The sequence below is a fragment of the Spinacia oleracea genome, chromosome 2 (assembly GCF_020520425.1).
Source record: "Spinacia oleracea cultivar Varoflay chromosome 2, BTI_SOV_V1, whole genome shotgun sequence".
Lineage (NCBI taxonomy): Eukaryota > Viridiplantae > Streptophyta > Magnoliopsida > Caryophyllales > Amaranthaceae > Spinacia > Spinacia oleracea.
The window spans coordinates 96343663-96365937 of NC_079488.1; the positions used below are offsets into that span (position 1 = coordinate 96343663).

General features: G+C 31.2%; 1 protein-coding gene across 1 annotated transcript; it reads right to left on the reverse strand.

Annotated features, from left to right (window-relative positions):
- Positions 1 to 9671: 9671 nt before the first annotated feature.
- Positions 9672 to 11517, reverse strand: LOC110803795 (1-aminocyclopropane-1-carboxylate oxidase 4). Its single transcript, XM_022009320.2, has 4 exons — positions 11318 to 11517; positions 10811 to 11037; positions 10394 to 10727; positions 9672 to 10185 (listed from the first exon to the last, which is right to left on the reverse strand). The coding sequence occupies exons 1-4, from the start codon at positions 11420 to 11422 to the stop codon at positions 9889 to 9891; spliced, it is 963 nt and encodes a 320-aa protein (XP_021865012.2). The 5' UTR covers positions 11423 to 11517; the 3' UTR covers positions 9672 to 9888.
- Positions 11518 to 22275: the final 10758 nt, after the last annotated feature.

A 22275-nucleotide genomic window follows, 5' to 3' on the forward strand; every position in this document is an offset into this window, starting at 1 on the left:
ACTCACACCAGTCCTAAAACTCGTCGAAACCCACGAAACCCACCTAATACACCTGACCCATCGGAGTCACATCTGGCCTAAACCTGTCGTAACCTATCAAACCCATCGGACCCACTCGACACGCACAAATCACCACGACCCATGTAACCCACGACCCATCATGTACTTTGTCCTTTTTTTCCGACACAACACACGACTCGACCCACCCTGGTTTAACTGCGGAGGTTTGTGTGTTATATATCCCTGCCCCACGACCCACCAAACTCACTCATGAGCCATCCAACATGCCACGTTGGCCATCTCTAGTTATTATCCCACTATAAATGCATCTTATCCGAAATTTCTTTTACCTTACATAATAACTTTAAAATTTAAATATGAATCTATGTAAAATGTGCAATATATTTACTCACTTTTGAGAATGTTGTACTTATTTTATTAACAAAATATTTTATTAACTATAAAAATTATGGAAATATTCGGAACAAATGATTATAACTTATATTGCATATGTGTTTTCTTCATCCTTGAAAAAAAAGTTGTATGTTCAGATATTATGTCATTTTTTTTTATTGTGTTACCCGTATCATTTTGTTGCCCACCTCATTTTGTTACTTGCTCTATTTCAAGTTTACTCTTTTGAAATCAGTTATGATCAAATCCAATAAGGTTAATTAGGTCTATTAGATTTAATCAAGTCCAAATCCAATAAGTTTAGATAAATTTAAATTCATTTTAAATAAGGTGAAACTAATGCACCCTATTGCCATTTTTTTTTGTTCCATTTGTTTTTATGTGGTCAAAATAAAATTTTAAAAATTGGTTGTACTTTGTGGATTGTATTTATGAAGAAAGAAACTACATTGGCTAAAACTCAAAACCAAACCCACCACGTCACCATGGAGAATATTATTTTATCTCTATAAATGTTCATCACTTATCAAATCACTACTTATTCACGTCCAAACAGGGCGGAGACAGATGAATGTCCATTAAATATGTTCCACCGTTTTTTATTTTAATTATGATTTAACATATTTATATGGTGATATTGTAGATAATAATGTCGTGCAATTGAGAAAAATATTTCTCGTAAAGTCATAATATCTTAGATATTAGTTACTTTATTTGGATATAGTGTTCGTATTTCATTGATATGTTTCCAATGTATACTTCGTAAAAGGTTAATAATAAAAATTAAAACAACCATTAACAAATTATAACTAACAGCTTATTGTTATTTTGTCAAATTGGTTGTTGAGTATTCCACGATTTTGGTCAATATGAATAACATAGTAGCGCTCAAAAGAACGAAGAGCAGTATATACTAAAATGCTTTCATTCCTTGAAAGACAAAAATTGTTTTTATTCCTATATTATATAGGGAAGGTACACTAATTTTATTAAAATTTAATTGTTTTTCTATAGTAGTACATTTTATCAAATATGAAAATAATTTAAGTTTAAGATTCATATCTTGTGTACTCTTACATAAATTATCCCCTCTAAGAAATTACTATGCAATTCATATTATTAGTAAAAATAATATGATGTTTGTTTACAATTCTTATTTTAAAAATATATATAGATATTCAGTTCCATTCTATAAAGACGTGAGAGTGTACCATAAAATTGTATAATGGATTAAATAAGTATGTATATATGTTAGTAATGTTGTCAATGATATTATTGTGTATAAAGATATTGCATAAAATTGTATTTCATAATAAAATATTCATGATGTATTATTTAAGAAAAATATGCATGATAAGATACAATTTTATTAGGTAGTACTCCATTATAATTAAGATATTAGGTGTCAATTTCCTACGTACGTAAAACATTGAATGTTTTTAAAATTAATTTTTCATATTGATAAGTCATTGTTACCATGAAATATAATGCATTCAGTCTAGTATGACTCTAATTTATCTATTAATTAATTTATGTGTAATATAATTTTCTATATTATAAAATGAGCAAATAAAATAGACAGATATACTTGTCAGCACCATGTAGTTAGATTTTTAGTTTGAGGAAAATAACATACTTATTTATTTATACCTAATTATATGAACTTTAAGAATGGAATCTTGATGATTTACATTTATATGTAAATTTTTAAGATGTTCAATATCAAAATAATATTTACGATTTATAACAACCAACAATATATTTCAGGTGCATATTTTTCCTTAAATACGACAAATAAATTTATATTTATGCACAATATTTGCAATATTGATATTTTGTTATAATCTATTCAGATACGACAAAATATTAGCACAATAGTTTAGATAGTAAGTATTTCATTCAAATTTACTTGAACGTAAACAATTAGTATGCAATACTTTTTGTTGTTTGATTTTATTAAACAAACGCTATTAAAAAGAAATAGTGTCTTAGTTGTTTGGTTCTATTAGACAGGCGCTATGCCGCTATTAATAAACATAACCAACTTATCTTTCAACCTTGTTCGGTTGTTCCTCGCGTTGTTTAATCTATTTAGACACGACAAACTATTTGCACAATAGTTTAGAAAGTTCAAATTTACTTGAACGTAAATAATTAGTATGCAGAACTTTTTGTTGTTTGATTCTATTAAACAAACGCTATTAAAAAGAAATAATGTCTTAGTTGTTTGATTCTATTAAACAGGCGTTATGCCGCTATTAATAAAAATAACCAACTTTTCTTTCAACCTTGTTCGTTTGTTCCTCGTGTTGTTTAATGTTGAACAGTGGAGCTCTTTTATGGATTATTGACATTGTTGGTATTGAATTACTTTTTTGTTTTTGATGTTATAGATCGATTTGCATTGATTTGGGTGGTGGTCTTACAGTGGGAAGAGTTTGGAAATTGTTTCTTTAAATTGTAGAGAATAATTCCATAAACCGTACTTTGAAAACATACTTCGTAATATGATATTGAACTATAAGCTAAAACATATTTCGTAATATGATAATTAACTGAAATATATATTCCGTATATATAACTGATTTGTTTGCCGGAAAATATTTTTAAGATGTATATTATCAACAGAATCTTTAGGGTTTGTAATCAAAATAAATAATACACTTCCTTAAATAAAATATTCTAATTCCCTCAAAAAAAATTTAATTAATTTTTTTTAATTAAAAAGAGAGGCGAATCAATGAGTGACATTTGTCATCACCACATTGATTTCCTCTCTTTTAGTATAATAACTAGTATAACACCCGTGCGATGCACAATTTGAAAATCATAATATAAAATTTGGGTATAGGGATTTTTTTTACACTAATACAATATTGTATTAAGTGAGTATGACTATCAACGGTGGTAGGAACATATTTAAAATTATTCTTAATTGTCACACAACCCTCTTATGTACTAATAAATCTTAACACACATCTTCATTCTACTCATCTTTAACCCACACGAATTAACACCTTAGTATGTATAACTTACCAATAAACTTGATAAAATGTCTGACCCTCCGGACTTGTACCTGAATATCCGAAATAGAAGTCTTCTTACCCGTAAATAAATCCTACTCGAATGCACTCACTTTTGTCATTCTTAAATAACAGTCGGTTACTTAATCCAAGCACCAACTTTGACCTCAGTTAGGTCGTTCATAACCTATACCAGTAAAATATATTCATACTTAGTAAAAATAATAGCATATACCAGTTGTTTCGTATTAATAATTAACTTTATAAAATAATACTCAGTAAATTTTCTATATACTTTTCTATAAATTTATTGATATTAACGATCAAAGTTAAATCTTGAAAAGTGACACTTATTAAGGATTATGTATATATTCTGCTTTTGAGCATTCTGACATATAATCTTTAGCATTACACTTGTTATAAAGTCAAGAAAATACTTAATACTTACAACAAAATGTTCAAGGATTCGGGGCAAGCTAGTGGGTGTGTGGGACCATCACATGTAACCCCAACCTATATCCTCCTTACCATGGTACATAAAAAATCTATCTTGATTCCCCCACCAACTTATTATATATGAAGCACTTTTTTAAAAAAAAAAATAAAAAAAATCGATATCTATGTATTTAATTTCACGTTGAAATTAAGGATTTTTTTTTAATAATAATATGTTCTCTTTTTTAAAAAAATACGAAAAAAAAGAGTTTATAATACATTTTTCTGTATGTTAGTAAAAATACATGACTATGTTCATGGTAAGAACCTTTTCTTCCTGTCCAATAAAAAAAATTAAATCACATTTTCTAGCATACAAAACATTTTCCTGGTCAGGGTTTTTTTATTTATTTTTTAACCACAATTATCTTTATTATGGTCTTCTCATCAACTTATATGACCTTAATTATTGAAATAAGTTCCAGATCCTATAAGTTCAGGTAATTAGTTGAAGAGAAATCCCCCTATATGAGCCAACTCTTGAAATAAAGTAAAAAAAATGATTTTCCCTTTCATACTTATTGAATAATGTCATTCGATTTTCAATTTTAAGATATTAGTAAGCAGGAAAAAACTAAAGAAAAGTTTTTTTGCTTAATAGTCGAATTTTTATAACTCTGAACTTTAGGAATAATAACTTTCAATAATCAATTACAATGTTTCAAATTCAATAATCATACTCTATATTAGGTTAAACTACCTAGCTAGAAAGTTCAATTAGTTAGTCTATGATTCTTGTTTTACATATTTTTTCTCTAAATTCTCGCGTTAAAAAGGTTGTTCTACACTCACTCGTCTTTCCATAACTATGATTTTTTTATTACTCCTATCAATGTGACAACTTTTTATAAAGTAAGAAGTTTGAATATTCAATGAATGAGTTATGTATTGTCGTTTGAAAGTCGAGAATATGATCATGCACATACTGATTTATTTTTTCTGACCAAAATATAACAATTATCAATTATGAGCTAGTTATGTTGTTACATACTCGGGCATTGTTCAATTCGACTTATTGTGACTTATTTCAGGCAAAATAAGTTCAATGTTCATTTAAGTTCAGATAGTTTAGTTTTGTTCAGGTTAGACAAAATAAGTCGAATAGAACTAAGCCTTGTTTGTATATTTTGTAATAAAGTAAAATATATTATTTTGTTTTAATTATTTTTATTAAAAGAGTCGCAAATCATAGAGCGACATTTATATTAAAAAATAACTTTAACAAAGTAATCCATAATTAAGTTTTAATTTCCTCTAAATCTATTACTATATACTAAAAGAGACACCAGGAACGACACGTGTCAATTTCTGGTGCGATATTTCCCGCCGAAAAACACTTTCCCAAAAAAGTGTATTTGTTTTATTTTATTTTTATTCTCTTCCTTTTTTTTATAAACTATTTATGTATGGAAACAAAATTTACTTTATAAATTATGGCAATAATAGATACGACGTAATAATAATTATTCTAAATTGGTAATATTTTAGTCAAATCGATATATTAATAATGGAAAATATATCACTCAATATTTTAGTCAAATTACCATATTAGCATTTTAAATATGCATATTTGATGAATAAATTTAAACGAGTATGTTAAAAATGTTATAACTATGCAGTAGTTTGAGAATTATTCATTTAAATATTTTGTGGAAAAAATTGATAAAAATCCGTGCGTGCACGGGATCTAAGCTAGTATATTGATATGAACGATCAAAGTTAAATCTCGAAAACTGACACTTATTAAGGACTACGTACATAATATGCTTTTGAGAATTTTGACATATTTTCGTAAGTCGTGCATCGCACGGGTATCATACTAGTTTTATAAATAAAATATTCTAATTCCCTCAAAAAAAATTTAATTAATTTTTTTTAATTAAAAAGAGAGGCGAATCAATGAGTGACATTTGTCATCACCACATTGATTTCCTCTCTTTTAGTATAATAATATAGATAGATAGATGAGATTATTGTTCCTTTTTGGATGTATTAGAAACTGAAATGGTTTTTTTATTGGGGAAAAGTGCTGTCTCATGAAATTTTAGTATTGACTTATATATACGCTGAGATCACAAAATTAATATTCCTAGGGATGTCAACGAGCCGAGCCGAGCCGAGTATTTGGATGTTCGAGCTAGGCTTGATAAGAAATTTCCGAGCTCGAGCTCGAGCCGAGCTTTCATTTTCCCTGTTCGAGCTTGGCTCATTTAAGTTTTTCGTTGTTCGAGCTTAGCTCACGAGTAGCTTGTTTAAGTTCAAGCTCGAGCCGCGCCGAGCTATTAACAAACGAGCCTTAAGAAACGAGCTTTTAACAAACAAGCCTTAATAAACAAGCAAGATCGAATTTAAATGATCATATTAATAAATGAAATATTATCTTAAAAAATTATAAAAACATAACCATACCCAAATAAAAAGTTAGCACAGTATAAAAACTAATACTATTTTATAAATTATAATCTCCTAAAAATCAAAATCTAACAAAATAATTGCAACTTATATTTACTTATAAATAAAAATTTGTCATATTTTTTTTTAGAAATTTAATATAAACGAGCTTGAACAAGCTTTTAAACGAGCTTATAAACGAACAAGAACGAGCTTGGAAACGAACACGAACGAGCTTGGAAACGAACATGAACGAGTTGTTCGCGAGCCTAAACGAGCCGAACACTAGGCTGTTCGAGCTAGTATCATTTATTAAACGAGCTTAAATTTTTTGTTCAAGCTCGTTTATTTATTTATTGAACGAGCTTTGACCGAGCTTTGACCGAGCTTGTTCACGAGTTATTCACGAGCGTATCGGCTCATTGACATCCCTAAATATTCCGTCGCAATTTAGAAGGTTGACCATGGTGCACATAGAGCAGGGTGCACCTTAGGAACACTAGTATATAGTTGAAAGAACATCTGGTTATGAGAAAAGAACATGAGTATTTTTTTTTATTTAGGTTTTTAATAAATAATGAAATAATATATTATTTTTATAACAAAAAAGTGAAATATTATATCGCATGTTCTTTTGTCGTAGTGTCATGTTCTTTTGCTTATGTACATATGTTCTTTTGGTGCACCATGCTCTATGTGCACCACGGTCCATAGTCTACGGATTGATATTCCGTACTTCTCCTTTTCTTTTTGGGTTATTTACGTTTTTCTTTTTGGGTGTTTTAAAATGTTCTTTACATTAAATTTTTCTCATTTTCCCAATATCAGAATTTTGATAAGAGTGAAAACATTATAAATAAATTTAATTTTCCTTGTTTAAATTAAAAAAAATAGAGGAATCTCAATTCACATTAATTAGTCGTTAATAAATGTGTAAAAAGTCAAACGAAAAGAACAAAAAGAAACGGAGATAGTAGCAGTTTAAATTTAAGAATTCAGATTCGGTTGGAACTAGTTCGGGTTTAAAACGGTTTTGTTACAGTTTGATTTGGTTGGAATTGAGTTGGGTTCAGGTGTATGTCGGATTTGGATACAATTTTAACCGATTAACTTCGGGTATGGTCACGTTCGGATCGAGAGTATCGGGTTCGGGTCAAGTATGTATAGGTGAGTATCGGGTTCGGGTCAAATGTGGATTAGATGAACCTTGGATTTGGGTCAATTACGCATTGGGTTTGCGGTTCAAGTTTAGATTGAATTAAACTTGTATTCTTGTGTTTTATAAATCGAGTGACTCTCGAGTTCGCGATAAAATCCAAATAACTTTATTATTCTAGGACTTTATTCCAAATAAATTAGACTTCTATTACTTTGTCTCCTATTTATTTAGAATAAATGTTCATATATCGAGTAGGAGTTACTCAATTGGCTATACTATATATATTAAAAGACGTTTTTAAAGAAGTTAGCTATACATGACACATGACGCTCTTCTTATTAGTCATTCACTCTATGTGATTTTCACATGCATGGAAAAAATATGAAATATGGTTTGCATAAGGTTTGAACCCAAACCTTGTGTTTAAACAATAAGGCCTTTACCACTAAGACATGACATGTTTCATGTTATCATTGCGAAAATAAAAATAAATAAATGCAAACGTTATTAATGTATAACCTGAGGCATCGCTCAAGCCCAAAAGCTAGTTAATAGTTCAATTCGGTTAACTTGAGTCATATTAATAATAAGTAAATTGAATAGGATTTGGGCTAAACTGAGTATGTTTTTATCTTGGGTGGCTTTGGTTTATCGGTAACTCGAGTAGGGTTTAAAATCTTCGGTATTAGATAACTCAGGTCAGATTGACAACAATTCAATTGAATTCTGATTCGGGTCGACGTGGGTCAGGTTAAATCGGATATTGGGTTTGATAGGGTTGGGTTGGTTGCGGTTATTATCGGGTAAAGATAGTTTCGGATTTCTATTAGATCGGACGCAAGTTTTGTTCGGTTAAAAGTTAACATATGCAAATTGGGTTACAAGTCTCATCGGGATGCTAGCGGTTCAGGTCTTGAATTCACGGGTTAAATCGAATTTTGGATCAATAATGGATTGATTCGAGTCGGTTTTGAGATCATCATTTCTCGGATGTATTTGGGTTGGATGTCGAAGTTTCGGTCGTGGTCACCTTTTTTTTTACCGCCTCACATTTACACGCAACTAGAACCGGACCAAAACCTTGTGAAGCCCAATAAATAACTCGTTCTGCTAATATGTGAGTCACAAAATTTTCCAAAGGCCCAAGTTAATTGACCCAAAATTTTCCAAAGGCCCAAACCTGTGAAAGCCTTTTGTCACAATATCTGTTTCTCTCTATGCAACAGAATGTTTAATTGTATCAAGTGGTCATAAATCATAATGGCCGGGTTTGAACCTAGGGGTTGTAGACTTGTAGCAATATGAGCAAGGACTCGGGTGAGCTCTGCTTTCCCTTGGTTTAGGGCTTGACCCTTCAAAAATTTACGCACAACAGCGTGAAAGTTCAAACAATGCATCTATTTTGAAACAGAGAAAATATTATTAATTTAGCAAAAATTACAAGACTTAACTCATTTGTCATTTTTTCACCTTCTTTCTTGTTATAGAGTGAAATTTGTGGTTTAGGGCAATATTTTAGGGACGACTTCTTTCTTAATAAAGTGAAAATTGTGGTAGGGTAGTATTTTAGGGACGACTTTCTTTCTTAATAAACTGAAAATTGTTGTTCAGGGTAATTTTTCAGGGACGACTTCTTTCTTAACAAAGTGAAAATTGTAGTTCAGCCTAATCTTTTAGGGACAACTTCTTTCTGAATAAAGTGAAAATTGTGGTTAGGGTAATCTTTTAGGGACGAAGGGATTAGGAGCCTAATAGACTATAAATAGAAGGTGATTTTCGTGATTACCTCGAAATATAAAGGTTTAAATCCTTGTGGAGTTGTAGGTTCCTGAACTGCATGAGTTGGCTTACCTTAAAAAATACTCCGTACTTCTTCATGTTGGCAATTCCCTATTCTGCACTATGGCAAATTGGTGTTCTTTAATTAGGGCCGGGTTTTGTTTTAATCTTAAAAATGGAAATGCAGGGGTATCTAAATTCTAAATGCAGATGTATATTACTATTATATTAAGTTGAGATTTGATTTAAGATTGTAAAACATTTGTCAGATGTCAGACTAAAGATTAATAAATACTGAAAGGTTTAGCTGAACAAGTGATAAGCTTTGTTTTGTTTCTCCAATAAGTAATATATCTTGTAATTGTTCGTCGATTTAAGGGGAACTTTTATGTGATCCCATACTCAGCAAGTAATCGGTAATAACTCAAAATTTATTGTTAACACACTTAAGAAAGAAACTTACATGTTATAACTATAAGTTTACTAGTGCAAAAAATAATTATCTTTTAAGACTTGTTGATGAACAAACATTCTTCACCAAGAACAACTTTAAACAAATAAAAATAAAATCGTTTTATACTATGATATGAAGAATATATGCTGGATCTATATATAATGTTTGTTATTCTAATAAGCAGCAGCAATAGGACCTAAGTCCAACTTGACTCCATTTTGGGCATTCTTCATAGCTTCAAACCTGGGCTCCTTAGGCTGGAATTTAAGGCCTGCATACAGCTTCATGTAGTCATCAAATACAAATTCTGGGTAGATTTGCTTTTGCTGATCCTTCTCCACCAAACAAGGTGCAGGGAAGATCACTGCATCGCTTGCAGGGTTGTAGAACGATGCAATCGACATTCTAGTCCCGCCTGTTTGGGCTACTACTCGATGCAGAACACTCTTGTATTTCCCATTACTGATTACCTACACAATTTTATTTATATTACAAGGTTAATTAATTGATGGTATTATTGACTAATTGCGCGCCTCATCCATATATAAGGTACTGCTTATCTGAATTGAATGGAGCTAAACTGAACTGAACTTAAATAAAATCCAAAAGAACAGAGCCCAAATGTACTACTTCCTCCGTTTCTGAAAGAACAGAGGGAGTAATAAGTTAGTGTTTTACCTCAAGTTGGTCACCAAGGTTGATAACAATAGAGTGGCGCATGGGTGGAACATCGATCCATTGGTCATCTTTAAGGAGTTGTAAGCCGCTAACTTTGTCATCTTGGAATAAGAGGATGATGCCACCTGCATCGGTATGGGCTCGTAGTCCCTTGATCAAGTCAGGTTTAGGGCATGGTGGGTAATTGCTCACCTTGGTACCATAGTTGGGTGCTCTGCCTCCATAGAATACCTTCTTAAGGTAACCTTTCTCTAACCCTAGATTCTCACACAACAAGTCCAAAAGATCTTCTGCTAGTTTTTCTAGTCTCAGACCAAACTCCTTCATTACCCTCCTGTAATAATATCCCCCATATAATTAATTATTTGAACAACGGAATATATTATAGTATGTGTGACTATTAATTTCAGTACGTACCTATATTCGTCATCTAGATCAGGGATAGAGGCAATGTTAGAATCAGGAAGGTGGCGCAAATAGAAGGTGCTTTCCCAATCCATGTCCTTAATCTCAGTAGACACATTCTCTAAGCCTTTGCTTGCTACAAGCTCTTTAAATCTTTGTTCATTACATTTCTTGTAATGCTCCTTTGTGATCCTCTCCACCGTGTCCATCAGATCATGTGAAATTCCATGATTTACCAACTAAATATATACCCACCAAATAAATTCATCATAAATTTATTAGTAAAATGTTTACATCCTAATTTGAAAATGTGAAAAAACCATAATGAATAAAAAAAAAAATCTATGGACTATATATCTACCCGTTAGCTAAGCTAGTGTAACGGATAACAAGGTAGAAGTGACACAAACTCGTACCACTAGATGAATCCATAAAATATCGAATGGAAGTTTTTTTTACCACCTGAACAAAAATAGAAAAGAGAGTACTCCGTAGTAGAATGGAATATTAAAAACATACCTCGAAAAAACCCCAATTTTCACAAGCGTCGTGGATCTTAGCCATGGTAGCTTGTCTCTCCTCACCATTAAGATTTTCCAAATTGATAACCGGGAAGTTCTCCATTTCTTTTTTTTTCCCTCTTATGTAAAGCTTGGTTTTTTCTTTGGAGAATATTCTTTGTTACTTTGATTTTTCACTTATGTTTGTGGTAGTGATAAAATGAGCATTGGTTGGTCCTATTTATAGAAGGTGGAAATGAGGGTTACGAAAAGTATAATAAAAATAATGATATGTGTTTGGTTGAGATTTAGTCATTTATTTGAATAAGTGGGCCCATTGACAAAGGAATGTTGGAGTCCTACCACATGCTTAAATTTATAAAACCGTCTTACCCATACTTCACTAGTGATGGCTAAACAATGGGTCTAGATTCTTGACCGAAAGAGAGGAACCATGAATGCCACTTTCCAAAGCATATGACTTCGGATTTACTTTTTTTTTATTTTTATTATCCCTTTTTTTAGCTTATAAGTATCTAGCTAGGAAGCTACCTAGAGTTGCATGAATTTTTTTTTTTGAAAGATAAGAAGAATATACTTAGGAGCCTCTCCGCACGAGAGTCACTTCTGAGTAGTCATTACAAAGGATGGAAGATAAATGCGGACTAACTTTAGGATCTAAATACATTTTTCCTGCAATGAGGTGACCTACATTTGTTATCCAATCTGCTGCTGAGTTGACTTCTCTGAAGACATGATTAATATCCCAAGTGTCGAAAGAGCCGAGTAGAATCTTGATGTCTTGAATGATGTTATGAATTTTCCACGGAGGAGTGTACTTTCCTTTAATAGAATTGATGACAAGAAGATTATCACCTTCGATCTGAATGTGAGAAATGTTGAGACGTCGAGCTTCTTGGAGACCTTTGTGGAGAGCGATAACTTCAGCCATGAACGCCTGAGTGTGACCAAGGTTAAAGGTACAGGCCGAGACCGGAATGCATGTACTGTTGCGGATGATAATTCCTGCTGCTGAAGAAGTTTTCTTACATGAAGATTTTCCACCAAAGTAATTATTTTGAAGTTTGACTTAATTGTGACTTAGTAATCAAAAGTTTATTTTGACTTCCATTGAGGTTATTTTCATTCTTTTTGTCAACTAGAGGCTTCAAAGTTATTCCATATGTTAACAAATTAAGAGGGAGAAAATATTCGATCTTGTACTCCATCGTCCCTTAATGTATGCCTCGTTACATTTTTTTGGGTTAAACTTAAAAAAATTTGACCATAAATTTCCATCAACATGTAAGTAATAATATAATCATGTGGGATCGTGTTAGGTTCGATTCAATGTATTTTTTTTAAAAATCAACCTTTTAAAATTTGTATGCGTTATATTAACATTTTAGATCTTGGAGACAATAAAAAGTCAAAATGAGCAAACAAGAAGGGAAGAAAGAAGTAATTTATTGTAATCACTATTTAAATTATAACATTGTAATAAGGTCTTGTTCTTCTGAGCGTTATTTGGCTGAACCCCAATTCAATTCAATTCAAACCTGGCTTGGTGTACACAGAAGTATAGGGGATTGGCATTCTGAGATACAAATGATCAACCACTTAACAGAGATCACCAGGTACACAAACTATTTACGGAGTTGTTGTTTTTGTTGCTGTTTATATACTCTAGAAGGACAGAAATGCCAGGAAGTTTCAGCAACAGCAACAGGTGATTTATGAGATTGTGAAGAGCATTCAGGTGGTTGTTTATGCCAGTTACTATAATGTGAAGAAGTTAGCAAGTATGGTGTCTTAGGTGCTATTTTCTGTGGTTTTGGCTGTTTTTTGTTACTTATTTTCAACCAAGTTTTGGTGTTGCTTGCCTGTTGGCTTGGCCCTTGTTTTGTAAGTTTGTATAAACTGCCTATATTTTGGTTAATAATATTTTACTATTTATCAAAAAAAAATTATAAAATAATTTTTATTTATTTATTATCATAATTTTATTATTTATAATTTATTATTTATGAATATTATATTAGTATTACTCCGTATTACTAATTTCTTATTTATTACTAGATTTTAGCCCGTGCGATGCAATAATTCTATTAAATTGTTAAGTTAAAATCAAACTCCTTTATATACCAACTGCTATATTTTATCTATTAGATTAGATTAGTTTTTGATTTTGGAATTTGGATTGAGTTTCATTTTAGATTTATGTTTTAATTATTAGAGTGTTTCATTTTGGATGAAATTGTATATGTCTAATATTAATCATTAATAATAAAAATTATCTACGTGGCACCTAATTATTTATCTACATGACACTCGACTTTTTTTTAATTCAAAAATAATTTCAAAATCTTAATTTTCATTGGCCGAAACCAGAGTTAAGATAAAGAATGGGGACTCATCTTTCACATTTTTCACCGTTTAGGACCTACACCTTTTTTTTTACCCTTTAGGACCTCAAATCAATTTTCCGGTAAGTTAACTCAGACTAACTCACCGTTAACCACAACATGAATATAAAAAAATAAATAGAAAAATAAATAAAGGAACATCCTCCCAAACTAAATAAAATATGACCAGTATACAATATAATCCTTGGTCTATAAAATTAACTCTGATTGCTTCTTGCTCTGAATTTTCATCAAACACCAAAATTAATTAATCGGTGTTCATCAAACACCAACTTGAATCTGGTCAATCTTTCTGTATTTACAATCTCTTGCATCATTAATTCAACAAACCTAAATTTTTTTTCGTAGTTCTTGACGGTCGACAACAGATTCTGGAAATAACCTCACCTTAGAGCATTGGGAGGCCGCTTTACGGGCTGTTCATTATCTGAAGGGCACGCCCGGGGCAAGGGGTTCAATTCTCTTACATGCCAATAGTGAATTATTCTTAGAAGAGTGGCGTGACTCTAATTGGGTTGCATGTCCTATTACTCAACGATCTCTGACAGGTTGGCTTGTTTTCCTTGGCCAATCATCTATTTCTTGGAAGATGAAGAAGCAACACACAATGTCTCATTCTTTCGTCGAGGCGGAGAATTTCTCCATGGCCGTTATTACTTGTGAACATAAGTAGATCAAAGGATTGTTATTTAACTTAAGTGTTCATCATCCTAAGTTGGTCAGGTTATTTTGTGATAGTCAATTTGCAATGCACATGGCTAGAAATTTGGTCTTTTATAAATGCACCAAGCATATTGAAGTTGATTGTTATTTGTACACCAAGTCACCGGGGAAACGCAATTTGATTTACTCTTTACCATGTTGGCATGTTGGTCGGACATGTTTTATCCTAGGATGTTTATGTAGTTTAGGATTGTTTGCTAAACGTCTGATATAATTATTCTAGAGTTTTCATATTAGTAGACTTCCTATTGTACTATATATACTTGCATATAAAAAATATTACGCTCAAAAGTTGAATCCTAAACACAATTAACACATTTAAAGTCATCCACATATATTTCAAAAATTAGAATCACTTATATAAGATTCAAACCCATTACTTCGTAATTCGAACACTGATGACTTATCCAATTGTTTATGTCATGTAATGTTATTTTTTACAAACGAAATATAGTAAGTGGTGATAAGTCAATAACAAATATTTTAATAAAGTAGGTGGTAACTAAAATTGTTTTTGCAAAAAGGTAAAGTATATACTACCAAAAACTTTTGTGTGCCCCCGATTTACGGTATTTTACTGTACATCCAAATATAAAAGTGAACCAGACCAAAGATATAAGTGACCTTATTCGGGGACTAAATTTACCTTACTCAAGGATAAATGTGACCCTAACCATTGAAAAAATGTGACCCTAACAATAAACAATGAAGTGCCCTGATCAAGAGTGATATGCTTGTTACAAGTTATAACTATGACCAATATACAACACCACCAATGAAAATATACACCAATACACAAGTGTAATATAGGTAGTAGGCTTCGTGGAGTTTGACCTCACGTACACCATGTACAATATTATACATTGCTCTACCATTTGAGCTAATAGCTTTGAAAATAAGGTAACTTATAACTACAATAAAGAAAACTTAAAACATCAATAAGGGTAACTAATAACCGAACAGGTGTGGATAACCTTTCCCTTTTAGACCGCCACACAATATATTACCGTAGATCGGCCTTTCTGAAAAGTTTGTGATATACTACAGTTGTCTAAGTAATAATTATATTTAGGGCATTAACCGTATTTAAAAACTAGTTTAAGATTTAAATATTGTGCAATGTTATAATTAATTAGAATCTTGAAAATTTTCAAATGTTCTCACCCAAAATGAGAAAAAGAAAAGAGTTATGTACTAATGTTAAGGTGCCTAATTAACGTGTCAATTAAAGCATGTACTAGAGGACCTACTTTACAATAGTTGGTGTTATGTTGAGAAGTAGACTCGATTCGATCGCAAATTTCTATGCTTTGTCACGAGATTTTACTTATTAACTAATTAAGCTAGCTAATATGATTCGCAATCTAAGTACTTGGACAAATGTACATAAATAAACCGTATAGTTGTTACGAAAGAAGTATATGTAGGTGGCTTACCAAGTAAGGCTTGTTGAGTTGGTGTAGTGATAAATTGGTAGTGGTTTGATCTCGTAATCTCAAGATCATAAGATTAAGGATGTGTTTTATTCATCTGAATTTCAATTATTTTTTCTTAACTTGTCTTAACTGAACTTAAATGGGCTATGAACTTATTATAACTTATCATAACTTATTTTAGTTAAAAATTATACTTGACTAATTACCCTTATTTTTCTGAATTTATCTGAAATTTCATGAAATAAGGTGAATAGAACATGACCCTAAACTTCATTAGAGATTCTTTAGTGATGATAATTTAATTCTCTTATAATCCCTCTCATTCACAATAAGTTTGACCTACAAAATTAGATGAACTTACCTGCGAAAGATACCAGCTAGCTCATGAGGATATTCATCTTACATTCTTAGAAGAAAAAAAAGGTCGATGGTTTATCCGAACAAAATAATTGTTAATGTTGGTATTATTTGAAGCCACTTCTACATACATAATCATTAAAAAGCTTTGTGAAGCAACAAACAACTGCACATGTACACTAGCTAATATTTTGCTTTGGTTTTTCTTGAGTTAATTTAGAGGGGAGAAGAAAACAAAAATGGAGCAATGGACAAATCATTATCAATCCAAATGGATCACATGCTATTAGACCTGTTAAACGGGTCGGGTCGGGTCAGTGTCGGTCAATTTCGGGTTCTATCGGGTCGGTCACTTTCGGGTTCGGGTTGACAAATGCTTGTTCAAGACCCAGAGTTTTCGGGTTCGGGTTGACCCAACGGGTTGAGAGCATTTCTTACGCGCGCCTTTTTTTGTTCCGTATTTTTTTTACTGTTATATGCCTTTTTTACGGGTTCAAATTGACCCAACGGGTTGAATGATTATTATTACTATTAGTTAATCGTATAATGATATTAGTTAATCATATAATGAATTTAGATGTGCCTGAAATTAAAAGCATTTTTATTTTTAACATTGAGAGATCCAATATTATTAATATAGTATCGTCTGCTTATTAAATAGTAATGATATCATATTATCAGATGCATTTTATAGTTACACCAATTGGGCATTTTAACAATAGTAGTAAAATCAAGTGTAAAACATTTTAACAAAGAGAGATCCAATTGAAAGCATTTTTAAAATGTTCAAAATCAAGCTCGACCTGGTATGTTATCTGTGCTTAATTACAACTGCAACACAAGGACTCAACTCGCCTGAGTGACACAACAACAGCTGCTAAAGAAACCCAAGAAACAAAATTAAAGTTAGGGAGTTGAGAAAGGAAGAAATGAAGTGAGCCAACAATCATAACCATTGTACATGGTCCCCTGTAACATCAATTACAATTTTACAACTGATATTCACTTCTTGTATTAGCATATACTTCCCAAGTTCCCAATTCAAGGATATGGAGTACATGGCTTTTCAAAATGTTAAGCTTTAAAACACACAGACCCACATAGTAATATAGTTAAACTAGGGGTATTTGTTAACCGATCTAATGGTTGGAGGTTAAACAATTTAGAACTGCTACCTCCCAATTTCTGGAGAAATACAGCAGCAAGCATGAAGAAGCAACAGCAAGCAACAAGCATGAAATCAGAAGCACCCTTGGCCGATTAACCAGAGAGGATGAGAGCTGGAGAATTGGAGATATGCGGCCAGTAAACCAAAGAGGATGAGAGCTTGAGAGGAAAGAGATGTTTGGGTGTTTGTCGGCTCCTGAGTCCTGACTATACTTTAGTTTTAGGGTTTATTACGATTTTTGGTTGTTTTTTCAACTTTTTTTTTTTAAAATAAAAAAAATTCATTTAACCACTAAACCCGACGGGTCATACCGAACCCGACCCGTTTTGGACCCGAAAATTCCGGGTTGTTCGGGTTCGGATAAAAACGGGTTACAGGTTGAAAAATCTTGTTCAAGACCCGCTTTTTCGGGTCGGGTTCGGGTCGGTTTTCGGATCGGGTCGATTTTTGACAGGTCTACATGCTATGTATTCTAAATTTCTAACCCATCATAACACTTTCCATTATTGGTGTTTCATGGATGGGCAAAAATAGTAAAACTTAGGTGGATAGGTATTAGGTTAGTAGGTGGGTTTCGAATATTTTTTATCAGATTAGTTAATTATTTAACAATTTAACTTTATCATTTTTGTACCTTTTACAAAATTTGCACCTTTATTAACGTTTTGGATTTTTTTTTTTTAAAATAAACCGTTTAATGTAATACTATCATCCAACACTATGAAATGTGGATTTTTTTTTTTTTTTTTTTTTTTTGATGGGATATGAAATGTGGAATTTGGGAAGCTTTTATAAGTAAGCCATATTTCTCTTCTATAATAAAAAGCCCCCACAAATTTTTGTTTTTGCGTAACTTTTTTGGACCATTTTGTCCTTTTTTATTTTATTTCGAGTATTATTATTATTATTTTTTTATTTTTTTTATTTTTATCATTATTATTTTGAATCAAATGCTAACAAAGTCAAACATTTTACAAATAATAATATTATTGTTATTATTATTATTATATGTTAAATATTTTAGTTCCCTAACGTCAATTGTCTTTTTATGTATATGCATCTTACGTATTTTTTAGGAGTCACAATACTACTTTCGACAATATTTTTTTAGGAGTCACAATTCCTTAATACTTGTGTCGGTCAAAATGTGACTCCTAAAAAAATACGGAGGGAGTACTACGTACGAAGTATGCCAAATGCTCCACTAGATCTTTATCCCTATTTGGCTCCGATTGCTTTGACGTAAAACACTTTTTTGGGAAATGGTTGTCCCGTTTTCCTTTCTTTGTCTTGTTAGGGATGGAAAATAATTTTTCCAAAGACAGAAAACTACCCTATATGAAACACAACTTTCTTTTAGAAAAGTAAGAATGCTAAATTTTCTTCTCTAACCCCTTATACTTTTTTTCTCTCCCCCTATCTGTATTTCATTTTCACTTTTTTTTTCTAAAAAAAAAATTTCTTGTAAGGAAACTATCGTCCCTTGATGTTTTCCTTTGAAAAATTTTCCATGAAAATATCATTTTCATTTAAATATTTGTTCGGTGAAACAAAAGGAGCCTTAGTATAAGAGGTATTAAGTTAAATATAGCTAGAAATTTCACATAATTACAAGCTATTTTCTTAATTTTTGTGTACATATAAACTTTTACAAAATGCAAATAAGTACGATTACGCTTCAAAAAACAACCACGTGCAACGCACGTACATTTGACTAGTAATTTTTAAAACAATCTTTAAATCATATAAAACCTACTTATGTGCCTAGAGTATTTGTCTAGGTATATTCTCTCTCCTATACATCTACTAACCTAATTTCCCTCTTAATTCTTGATATGTGAAGTTACCCTAAGAGAGAAAATCGAAATACAAGAGTTTTTCGATCAAAGAATATAATGGAGATATACAGGCTTGTTATATACATGTTAAGTTAGCAAGGGAGCTACATCTGGCTTTTATTGGGAAATCTAATGAAAATTTGAGTTTTCTTTATCCTCCAGAACAGTTGCCCGGGTACACTTTCTCATAATCTATATTCCACATTCCCACTTTCCTATAATCTATATTCCATTTTTTCCACTTTCCCGTACACTACATTCCACTTTCACGTACACTATATCGCACTTTTCTTAAAATCCGTGTTTTTAGTCAAACATGACACTAAATTTGGGACGGAGGGAGTATTACATAAAACAAAAGTTGATTGATGAACATTTTAAAGTGTTAAATGATTATTTTTATACGTCATTAGTGATTTGAAGAATTTTTTTAATTAAATGAATTTTTTTTATCACTAAAAGTAGATAACTTTTACATAATCACTCTTTCCCTTAATACTCGCCCCGGTTTGACCGCTACAAAGTTTTAGCCAATTTAATTGACTTATTAATTTATTAGGTGGTAGTTTATAGTGTGGTATTTTTTTAATATAGTTAGTGGGAAATGTGTCAAATAAAAGGGTAGAGGGATGAGTTGAATTTTTTTAATGTTTTTTTTAAGGAAGTAAGAATATATGTGGGTCCATAGTAAGTGAGAGAAATGATACAATATTAATAAAAGTATGTTATTTATAGAAACGGGGCGAGTATTAAGGGACGGTTTTATAAGAAAATATGAGCGAGTATTAAGGGACATAAGGAGTATATAAGGGTGAGTAACTTTTAACTATTTTGTGTTAACTTTTACTCTGATTTACAATATTTACTGTACACCACTTGTAAATAAGAATTTGTGTCTACTAATTTGTCATTTATTATATTTTGTTATGAAAAGATGACAAATAATTTGATTTGGATTAGTGGTAAGCTATTTGGTTTACAAATTAAAATTCACGGGTTAGAGACTTGTACAACATATATTTTCGTCATTTTCAAATAAATGTGTATGACATGGAACATTGGAGTGTGATTAGTGTGAGTGCCCGTGGTACCTAGACTTGCTTATCAACGCTTTTTAATATACTAACTAGTATTTGGGCCAGTGCGATACCCCGGGTTAATACATGAATAACAATTTCAAGTAAATTCAACATTTTAAGTTGTCATTTATTATATTTAGTTATAAAAAATAATATATAATTTGATTTGGGTTAGTGGTAAGTTATTTGATTTGCCCATTAGAGATCAAGGGTTCAAGACTTATACAACACATTATTTATCATTTTTAAATAAATGTGTATGACATGAAATGTTGGAGTGAGGTTAGTATGAGTCACGTGGCACATAGACTTACTTATCAACGCTTTTTAATGTATTAGTATAAATAATAGATTTGTACCAATACAACTTGCCAAAGTCCAAAATGTACGCTCTCTGGTATGTATTTAGTCAACCTCCTCAAAACTATTCGTCTATTCCCTCTATATTTTATTAAATTGTTCACTTTTCTTAAGAGGTCATATTTTATTAAATGATGCATTTTCCAAGTTTTGTATGCTTTTACATTTTAGTAATATTTCTCTCCTCTCATGGTCCTCACTCTCATCTATTTTATTAATTCTTCCTAATCTTTTGCATCATTGAATAATTAAATAACCCATTATTTTTATTCTCCATTTACCGCACTTGCATCTTAATTTAATAATATCGAATCACCTTCCTTAAACGCATTGTAGGTTAAAATGCACCATTTAATGAAAAACGGAGGGAATATTTATATGTGGATTAATTTTTTGATAGGTTTGGATGTAAGTACCTAAAACGAATAAAAATGAACTTATAAACGATGGCTATTACTATTATGAGCATATAACTCTTAATACTTCCTATGTTCTTTTTTAAATGACACAACTATTTAGGCACGTTTGTCAATGCATGATTTCAAACGTTAATACCTCTAATTATGGATAAGAAAAAATTATAAAAAGTTGATATTTAAAAAATATTTATTGAGATAAATCGAATAAGACCCCACACGATTATATTTTTTCTTAAGTATAAATCACAAAATAAAGTCAAATGAGCTTGTGTGAATAGTGTCATAAACTCAATTGTGTTAGGTAAATAAGAACGGAGGAAGTATTTTACAACAATAAGCTACTCTATGTTATACCATGCTCATTATACGTCTAGACGTTTGCTTCAGCTAAAATAGGTACTCCCTCTGTCTCTTTTTGTTTTTTACATTTTCCTTTTTGGGTATTTCAAAATGTTCTTTACGTTTCCTTTTATATTACCACATAAATAACTTAGTATTGTATCAAAATTTGTGTCCAATTATTATTTTAACCAATCAAATTCATTGGGTCATTTAATCTCTCACACTTTTCCATTGGGACATTAAAATTTTCTCATTTCCCAATATCAGAATTTTGATAAAAGTGAAAACATTATAAATAAAAGCAATTTATCTCGTTTAAATAAAAAAATTGAGGAATTTCAATGCAAATTAGTTATTCGTTAAAACGCGTGAAAAATACCAAACGTAAAAAACAAAAAGAGACGGAGAGAGTAGAATTTATTGTATATTGAGTATCTTCTTTGAATTCAGTGGACAAATCTAAAACAAATTTGTGAATTTTCTTTTTGGAAAGAGTTGAAAGAAGAAAGAAGTTAGTCAAAGTCGTCGATAGAAGTTCTTGAGGTGGGCCTTAGGCTTACTGCATTAGTAGCTTTTCGACAAAGACTTCAACGCCTACTACAGACTCAATTGGATTTGGATGTTTTAAAATAGGGCCGTTCCTACTAAAGTTGGAATACTACGTCCTTAGTTACATCACAACAATACAAAATAAATAACTTTAATTAAATAATATTTGTTTATTTTATTTAGTTTGGTGAGAGAGATGAGCAAAGTCCTAAAATTAAATTTAATAAAAAACAAAATAGAAAATGGAAAAAATAAAGTTAACAAGAAAATTAGATAACTA

Bases quoted from the DNA above. Each gene is read 5' to 3' on its own strand.
- LOC110803795 (XM_022009320.2), bottom strand. From the start codon at position 11,422: ATGGAGAACTTCCCGGTTATCAATTTGGAAAATCTTAATGGTGAGGAG. The intron at 10,728-10,810 runs GTACGTACTGAA...ATATTATTACAG, and splicing joins GATCTAGATGACGAATATAG to GAGGGTAATGAAGGAGTTTG. The intron at 10,186-10,393 runs GTAAAACACTAA...AAAATTGTGTAG, and splicing joins ACCTTGGTGACCAACTTGAG to GTAATCAGTAATGGGAAATA.